We start from the raw sequence: 9074 nt of genomic DNA, 5'->3' as shown, positions 1-9074 counted from the left end.
CCTGAATGTGTCTATAGAGGGGTGCATAAGTAGGCCTAACCAGACGCAAAGAATAAACAGGACTAACAACTTACAAAATTAAATATTTATTGTCAAAACTTCCAAATATACAGTATGTTTTAACTACATTTCTGCAATAAAGTGCCACCAAAGTTACAGTATTTAAAAAGCTTAAACAAGCAGTTCAGTTTACAAAAGTGCCAATATAATTTAGATTTATGGAACATATTAAATAGTTAAACAATTTAACACAGTTACAAATCTGATGTGTATCTCAATTTCAAATGAATTATTTTAGATTTTCTCATGTTTAATGTTTTCAACATGAATTAAATTGTAACATCAACAACACCATTTTGCTTTGGAGTTTTGTCACATTGAAGAATCCATCCTTCATCCTTCAGAGACTGTGTGACTTATCTTCTGATGAAGATATCGTGTTTGCTGTCTCTGTGTCCTCAAAATCTCATATTCAAAGTAAGGAATCTGTTGTAAGATAAAAACATCTTTATGATTAAAACCACTCTAAATTAAAAGAGTTGCCAACCACAGTCTTTACACAAAAGTATCTCACCTGTATCACCACAAAGCCCAGCTTTTGGAGATGTCTCCTCTTTGTGACCTCCTTGCCCAAAAGGTGGTGTGTATTTGTGCAGAATCGGTCAGGCCCATCCAAACAAAGGGCAATTCTGCAGGAAGATTCCAACACCTTCACTTTACCTCACTTCCAAAGTGCAGTATCATCCACTCATTAAAATGTGGTATGGCCTGTTTGTTAAATCTTTAGACATTATACATACATGCATATGGGTTTGCTTTTGCCATAGTGATGGACATTACCTTTTGTGGGTCTGATCCCATTGTGTGAGAGGCAAAATCAGGCCTTCTTCATCTAAGCAGATCTCCACATCTGAAATAACACAATCAAAACAAACAGTTCTGTTAACTGTAATGGCAGGAAAGAAGAAATTGATGCTTCTAAATCATTAGGAATTTAGATAGTTTCTGCATGTGTTCATGACCAGTTAGTTGAAAGACATATTAGGCAGACAACACTACAAAAATGTTCAGATATCAGGCCTGTTATAGCAAATATATAGCTGTTTTAGCTCTAATACAGGTCATGACTAGTACAGTACAGATACAGTACTACTGTTCTTCTGTACATTTCCACCTTTTTACATTTTTATCTTGTATGATGACTACAGTATAGCAGGGCTTACCAACAGTGTATCCATTTTGTGTGAAAACCCTGGTGGAAAAATAATTCCTTCCACCCAGCACCTTGCAAAGAGGACCATGGACCTTTCTGAACAGAAAGCGGTCCAGCGGGCTCTCGAAAAAGTACTCAACTGCTGGGAACTTCTTCATGTGGTAATGATATGGAAGTTTTGGCCCCTAAAGGAAACAACAAGGAAGGAAGCACCAAGCACAAATATTAGAATTTCAGTACAGAACTAAACATACATATCTTTACTTTTATGCCTTTATTCAAATAGGGCAATGAAGACTGGCAGGAGGTGAATGGGAGGGAGATAGGGTGGAATCAGGATATGACCGCAGGTTGGATTCGAACCTAGGTCCTCGTAGGCACTTGGACCTGAGTGTGGTACAGACCTCTGAGTGTCTGTTTTCTTTTCCCTAATGCAGACTGTTACCAACCTGATAGAAGGTGCACTCCAGCGAGGTGCACATACTGAGCTGTGTGAGCTGTGCTAATGCTTTTTTGTCCAAGCCATGACCTTGCACTGTGGGAAAAAAAGAAGGGTTTTTTTTTTTTCAGTTACTGTACCTCTTCCATCTCTCACCATAAGGTAATGCAGTGACAAACATTAAAAAGCATGAAGTTGAAATCACACACAAGAACTCTAGTGTAAATGCATTTATATACATATGTGCTACAGGATGTTGACCAACATAACACACAAATGACATTAGGTTACCTTCTAATCTTTGAAGAAAGGTGGAACTGAAGACTCTGGATACAAAGTTCAGAGGGAACCTCTCCAAGTGGATGCAGGAGTGCAGCATGTTGAGTAGAGTCCGGGGCTGGAACTGAGAGAACCTTGAGGTGAGGATGCTCTCCAACTTCTTGAACATCTCACTGGCACAGCTTGGGAGATAATTCAGTCTTCCCATGGCAACAATTTGCTGGGCAATTTGAGTCGTGCTGTACATCTCTGCATTTTGGACGAATCGCTCGGCGACGGCTTCAAATACAGCGCTGGTGCACCAGCGCACATGTAGACAGTATTCCATTACTGAACTGATAAGGTCTGGATCACATTCTTCTATTCTGTTAACTAGCTGATGCTCAAGGGAATATAGGAATTGTGCATCGTACTGTGATAACCGTGCAAGAGCACGGAGAATCCCACTAAGTTCTGCATCACTAAATGATCCCATGGTAAGAGTGGAGCGCTCTATAAGCCTAGAAATAAGCGTGACAGACTGACCTTCCTGCAACACAGCCAGGGAATGAAGGATGTTGCTAATGGCAGTTGGCGGTAGTCTGTGTGCCAACCTCTCTGTGCACCTGTTCAGTCTTGTCATGAGACGTGGGTGAATGTGTTGGGTCCCAATCAATGCAAAGAAGGTGTAGAGATGAGAAGCATCCAGTGGCGTTAGATCAACATCAACACTATCACTAACTGATTTCAAAACTTCACTGAGAAGAGGTGATGCACCCTCCAAGCTATACACCACCTCCCCAAGAAGGCACAAGTTAGTGATAGGCACATCTTCTTCATTGAGTATCCTAAGGCACTCCTTTTTAAGTTTTGATATGAGGCCTGTTGGACTGTCAGGGTCCATGCCGATCTTGACACAGATCCCCATTAAGGTGGCAAGACCAGATATGCTCACGCCGTTAGGGGTGTTCTTTACAATGTTCCACATCTCACTGTCGTTAAAGGACTGAAGAGTCTGAAGAGTAGCACGTCTATTCGCAGGCGAATGTGTTAAGTAGGCTTCACCGGTAGGCAGTGTATTTGACAGTGTGCGATATCTTTCAATTTGATTGATGAAATCGAGACTGTCCTTCTCAGTCACGTTACTGAACTGAAGCGCTTGAGAACCCCTCCCATGTGTCATATGCATGTTACATACATGTACCAGCTGCTTTGTACATAACCCATATGGTTCAGTTCTTTGAATTAACCTCCGACACGCTGAGTTGGAGGTTAACTTACCAACAGTTCTCACAGAGGTTGATATATAAGATATTGAATTCATTGTTGCGGTGAAGTTGCCTAGAATAGAAATAGATTGTATTAGCCTATTTCACTGCAGGGTAACAGAATAATGCACTTTAGTTGATGAAAGCAACATAACAGTGATTTTGAAAATGTTGTTTCTCTGATAATGTGATGAACATTTAATGCACATTGTTCCACAAAACTTTGTTGACGTCGCATGCCTCCTGTGTAAAAAAAAAAAGACGCTACAGTCTGGTGAGTTAAGGATGAGCAATGAACAAAATACAGAAGTAACAGAATGTGTAAGACTTACCGCGTGTTGCTGTTTGAAACAGGGGAGGCTTGTACACTGGCAAACACACAGCGTTGTCAACTTACATTGGACGTTTGATAACACGTTGTGTAAGGTATTACATAGCCCATGCTAACATAGCCCATTCCATAAGGCTCTGGCCCATTCTTCTCTATGCTGCCCCCTGCCGATGGAATATATAGAACCTTTCATTTTCTCGCTCATCAATCCCACAATGCAACGTAGAGGCAGAAAGTAAACAGTGGAATCCATGATGGCGGCTGACAGTGATGTGAGTGATGTGGCTCTTCTAGTGATATATTACTCTAGTTCTCCTTTATGCATTTATAATGTCACTTCCAATCGATGTCAGTTTAAATATATGATTAAAACTCAATTCTTTCGTCATTGCAGCCCGAGTCGGAAGTGTTTGAGATCACGGACTTCACCACCGCATCGGAGTGGGAGAGGTAAGATAGGTGGAGAAAATTGTTGAGCTAACCAGCAATCGTTTGCTAACTTGTTACAGTTATCATACTCTGGCTGGCTGCATAGATAACATTGTTTGATAGACAAGCACATTAGTTGTACTATACATTTGTAGTTTACCAAAATAACGTTACTTGCAGCTTTAAGGCTACGGTTTTACTAGACCGTCATGTGGAAAGTCCAACTGCTAACGTTAATCTGGGATAAATAAAACGGTTCGTTCTTGAACGATATGCTGCGACTGTCCGTGGTTTTCTATCGTTTTATAAGAACTGTCAATTTGCTTATGGGCAAGCAGTTGGCTTGGATCGTTAGTAACAACAAGTTAACAGGATGTCACTAAGTATTTCTACATTGATCTAACGTTAACCAATAACAACAAGCTAGTCAGCAATCTTTCTAGCAATCTTTTCAGTGAGCTAGCAATTAGCTAAATTCCACATAACATTGATATAGTTAAGTACCTAGACAGCTGTTCGACGAGGTGTACTGTAATAATGTTGTCTAGTCTGAGCCTGTCTTTATAGGCCAGCATTTCAGGCTTGTTACAAACGCATGGGTACGTCAGACTGTGGTGTCTGCATAGTTGACAGAACAGATATCAGTATTGTCGTGTCAGATATTTTTGTTGTTGTGTGTTCCTGAGTGATCCTTTGCAGCTGTTCAAATATGTGGCTGGCAAAGAGCTTGTAGTTCTCCCCAAGACACTGTGAAATATTTTTTTTAAGTATACTCTTTTGATTAGTGATGGGCAAATGATGATGATGCTTTGGTGAACCACTGAACCACAGCAGTGTGAACCTAGCGACACTAGCTGAAAAGCAAAAAGATGGCCGTCACACATACATTTTTCAACATAAAAGTCCTTAGCAAACCAATAATTTTGGTTACATATACTGGTTTGGGTAAGGACTTTTATTTTGCAAAAATCTATGTGTGGCAGCCATATTGGATTTTTTCATTAGTGTTGCTAGCTTCACACTGCTGTGGTTTAGTGGTTCACCAAAGCTTCATTTGCCCATCACTACTTTTGATCCCGTGAGGGAAATTTGGTCTCTGCATTTATCCCAATCCGTGAATAAGTGAAACACACACAGCACACAGTGAGGTGAACACACTAACCCAGAGCAGTGAACTGCCTGCTACAGTGGCGCTCGGGGAGCAATGAGGGGTTAGGTGCCTTGCTCAAGGGCACTTCAGCCGTGGATGTGGGCATGGGAGAGCAGTGCTCAACCACTTCCCCCACCTACTGGTCGGGGGATCGAACCGGCAACCCTTCGGTTACAAGCACGCAGCCCTAACCAGTCGGCCACGGCTACCCCAAATGTATTGCAAAGACAGTTGTGCTGAAAACACACTTTCCATGTGTTTCCTTAAGCACCAATGTGGTACCTGTGTTGTTGACAATGTATTGTTGACTCTAGGCACTACTGGATAATCTGCAAGCCAGTGTAATTAGGCATAGAGAATTTGTACTATGTGTTGTGTGCATCATTTTCCTGATATCCTATCTAATGATGGTAAGTATTTGCTGTTTGTGGCAGTCCTGAGAAAAATAAACTTTTTTGTAAATATACTTATTTTACTATATATTTGGAAAAAAAATATTTTTGGTAAGATTAGGAAAGTAGTTTAAGTTGAGTCATGTTTCATCTGTGTTCGAAAGTGCCTGTTGGTGCATCAAATAGAGGCTTGGTTGGAGATGGTTGTGTGTGCATGCTGATGGTCTTTTGTATTTTAAGGTTTGTATCAAGAGTGGAGGAAGTCCTAAATGACTGGAAACTCATTGGGAGTGTTGCTGGAAAACCCCCAGAAAAGGTTGGTTAACTTGATGATGGGTCTTTTTTAAATTGGCTTCTTTTGATAAGTTTTTATAGCATTGAGGAATGTCATGGACTGAAACGTTTGCACAGCACTTTGCACTTTTTGTTGCACCTTTTGCACATTTGTCTGTAGAGTCCTGGATATATACATAAACAAATCTAAAGATGTTTTGAGACTTGTCTGTCTTTTTTGCCCTCTGTATGCGCGTCCATCCTGCCTGTTTTGTAGCATTTCTTGCAATCGAGAGTTTGCATGAAAGAGTGCTGTGTTAACATACAGTCAATATTTGGATGTTATGTCAACAAAGGATCATGTTTGCATAACCTAACCAGCTACTCTTCACAACTCACACAATAATGCACACTAACTAAAATATAAAGTGACAATGTAGCATTTCTCTGAAGGATGCCCATGGGATCATGTTTGATATTTATCAAACCATAGGCATTTATTTGCATGGTGACTGTCTGTCTGTGTCATTCCTCTGTGTCACTTGTCTCCAGGGAGATTACACGAGCGGCACATGGGAGGAGAAGAGTCAGGAGATCAACTTTGCCGATTTCAAATTCTCCATCGCACACAATTATCTTAAGCAGGAGACTCCGGAAAATGAGGGCAAAGAGGAGACGGAGGAAGGTATAGCAGTTCACGAAAGCACAATCATGAGAACAGTTACCCACATCATGATGAGTGATTGGGTAACTGGCAACATTAGAGTGGCAGTCAGATGTATAATGCTATTGAATAATGCTCAGTTATAGGATAGTTGGTGAACAAGTCTAGTGATAAGGGTACATTTTGAGAAGAAATACTGTATTTTTGGTCAGCACTTATAGAAGTATACTGCAGTACAGTACAGTTGTAGTTTTTTTTTAATAGAGATGCATATTGTGTGAGGAGAAAGCAAAAGGGTTTATTTAGGAAAGCAAGTAAATGCATTGGGCATGAACATGGTGTCATCGATCAGATAAAATCTAAGCATGCTTTTTGTCAGTTGCTATATGGAGGAAAGATCAGCTACTGTACACATTCGATTACTTATGAGAAGTCAGTCAGTGTTTAGACAAGGTAATAAGCTAATAAGCTTATCCATCCCACATTTTCCGTGGTGAGTAGTATATTTTCTGGCTGACAGTCTGATTACCTCCTTCAAGTTGGAAAAAGTCGTTTTTGATTATTTGCCTCAATAAGACTCATGTGGTTGCTTGAAACTAGAACTTACTGATAAGGGTCAGCTTTGGATTTTGCCTTGGGATTGTGGAATATGTTAATAGATCGTGTTAATATTTCACACTATCAGGATTTTTTCTGTGTTGCTAAATGTCAGTTATTTGTGGTGAAGCATTGTTTATGTGTTTTTCTTTCTTTCTGAATGAGTATATGACTGCATGGAAGTGCATGGACGTTTGATTGTACGATCGTAAATGTTTATCTGCACGTTTGTCTTTTGACTGTTTTAAGATATGTAAATATTAATGTAGATAAGTAATGCATTCCTTCCAGAAGACAGTGCTGAACTTGTAGGTCGGTCCTTGATCTGTCCTCCGTTGTTTTCCTCACAGATGCATACCCTGCGGCCATGCAGGACCTGCTTTGCATGAACAATGACTTCCCTCCCAGAGCCCACTGCCTCGTCCGATGGTGCGAACTCCACTATGAGCCCAAACTGACTTGATTTAAACTGATACAAACCCGTAACCTTTTTCTAGGGGTCATAGCTGGGGGGTGGAGGTCAACTTTGATAAACAGTGTAACATTTCAGTGTCCATACCCAAACAGTCTTTTATAATGTGGGGCAAAGACAGAGCACATCAGGTCAGTCCTGAATCTGTTGAATGATGAATTGGGCATGAGGTAACATCATTTGTTTATGTTTGTGTTTGTCTCCAGGTACGGTATGCGTGAGTTTGTGACCATCTCTCCCGGGGCAAACTGCGAGGCGATTATCAGTGAGTCCAAGTGTAATCTGCTCCTCAGCTCAGTATCCATCGCACTGGCGAACACGGGCTGGTAAGCAGCATGGTGCAATTATCATAATGACTATGTCTGAAACTGAAAACAAAATCCTGCTTTCTAAGATAGCATTAGGTGGCAGCCAGGCATATCCGAATCAAATATTTCTATAAAATGCTGCCTGCTAAGATGCCTTTGTTTTGCCGAATTTTGCCAGCGTGTGCTGACTTCAATCAAAGATTCTTTAGAATGTCTCTGCTTCATCTCTTACTGATTAGGTCAGCTGTCGGTAGCCTGGCAATAGCGTTTCTGTGTTGTTATCCTGCTACACCGTCTAAAAGAAAGTTCATAGCTACTATCTTGATGCCTTGACAAGTGACTCGTTAGACAGTTGAAGGCAGTGAGGCAGCAGGCAGCTGCCTTCCGTAACGCACACACCCACAATGTCTTCTGAAGTGGTGCATGTCAGGTCTACATCTTAATGTAGATTGCAGCTAATAAAATGCTTTGGTCAGTTGACTAAATTAACAACTAAGTGGTCAAAATGATAGTGTTAATGTGATAAAGTGGTTGGGCCCTAATTTGAACGATGGGACAAAGTTTGAAGTCTATCAACAAGCCAAGATGCAATTATAGCTATCATGTGTTATGTGGCAGTATAAACTCATCATGAGAAAACATTATTTTTTTTTGCCTCTAGTCCTACTGTACCTTGTTCAAACAAAACCATATCTAACATCCTCAAACAAAACCACATCTTACGTCATTTCTGAATGCTGAAGCCTCTATCTCTTGTCATGTCAACATGAACTACCCACTAGTCTGTATAGTTAAAGACTTGCTTAAATTCACTGGAAAGTGTTTCGGAGGCTGTTTTTAGATTATCATGCATATCTCAGAATCGGAAAGCCTAGATCTCTTGTGCGTCATAACCCTGTATTAATGGGTTTCAAATAACAAATGCGTGGTGACAAGGGGAGACCTTGCAAGGGTTGTTTATTGCAGATGTGATGTTCAGCATGTGGTTCATTGTTAATTCCTCTGCAGCGATTGCTGTGTGTGCTTGTCTTCCGTTTGATTATGTTTTTATCCCTTAAATTAAGGATTTTTAATTAGAAGCGGAGGAGGAGGAGGACGTCAAAGAAACATGGTTTGTCAACTGATAAACAACGTCCCAGAAGGAATGATCTGAGACTATTAATGAGCTTAGTGGGAATGAACCTGGCTGGTATATCAATAACGAAAGATTAACAAAGCTCTGAAATTATAGAAGCTTCTTGGAAACCCGCCCCAGAACCATTCATTACAAGTTTGGCTGG

General features: G+C 40.6%; 2 protein-coding genes across 3 annotated transcripts in view; one reads left to right on the top strand and one right to left on the bottom strand.

The window, feature by feature from the left end:
- Window positions 1-150: 150 nt before the first annotated feature.
- On the bottom strand, window positions 151-3700 carry LOC121704105 (FAST kinase domain-containing protein 3, mitochondrial-like). The gene is made up of 7 exons (XM_042084728.1): window positions 3511-3700; window positions 1944-3251; window positions 1663-1748; window positions 1224-1398; window positions 841-910; window positions 575-689; window positions 151-486 (listed from the first exon to the last, which is right to left on the bottom strand). Exons 2-7 carry the CDS (start codon window positions 3232-3234, stop codon window positions 394-396), a joined length of 1830 nt encoding a protein of 609 aa, XP_041940662.1. The 5' UTR covers window positions 3235-3251; window positions 3511-3700; the 3' UTR covers window positions 151-393.
- Window positions 3701-3720: 20 nt separating this feature from the next.
- Window positions 3721-9074, top strand: part of rab3gap1 (RAB3 GTPase activating protein subunit 1) — a 33922-nt gene continuing 28568 nt past the window's right edge. For both annotated transcript variants that reach the window (XM_042084723.1, XM_042084722.1), the window contains exons 1-6: window positions 3721-3781; window positions 3904-3959; window positions 5721-5796; window positions 6306-6438; window positions 7365-7443; window positions 7693-7812. In XM_042084723.1, coding sequence (XP_041940657.1) covers window positions 3761-3781; window positions 3904-3959; window positions 5721-5796; window positions 6306-6438; window positions 7365-7443; window positions 7693-7812 — 485 coding nt within the window. In that variant the 5' untranslated portion in view covers window positions 3721-3760. The remainder of the gene's footprint in view (window positions 3782-3903; window positions 3960-5720; window positions 5797-6305; window positions 6439-7364; window positions 7444-7692; window positions 7813-9074) is intronic.

Source organism: Alosa sapidissima, chromosome 2 (assembly GCF_018492685.1).
Source record: "Alosa sapidissima isolate fAloSap1 chromosome 2, fAloSap1.pri, whole genome shotgun sequence".
Lineage (NCBI taxonomy): Eukaryota > Metazoa > Chordata > Actinopteri > Clupeiformes > Clupeidae > Alosa > Alosa sapidissima.
This window is presented reverse-complemented; position numbering and strand designations above follow the sequence as displayed.

Excerpts from the sequence above, each read along its gene's own strand:
- LOC121704105 (XM_042084728.1), bottom strand. The coding sequence starts at position 3,234 with ATGAATTCAATATCTTATATATCAACCTCTGTGAGAACTGTTGGTAAG. Across the intron at positions 911-1,223 it reads ACAAAATGGATACACTGTTG|ATGTGGAGATCTGCTTAGAT; the intron begins GTAAGCCCTGCT and ends GTGTTATTTCAG. Across the intron at positions 690-840 it reads TGGGATCAGACCCACAAAAG|AATTGCCCTTTGTTTGGATG; the intron begins GTAATGTCCATC and ends ATCTTCCTGCAG.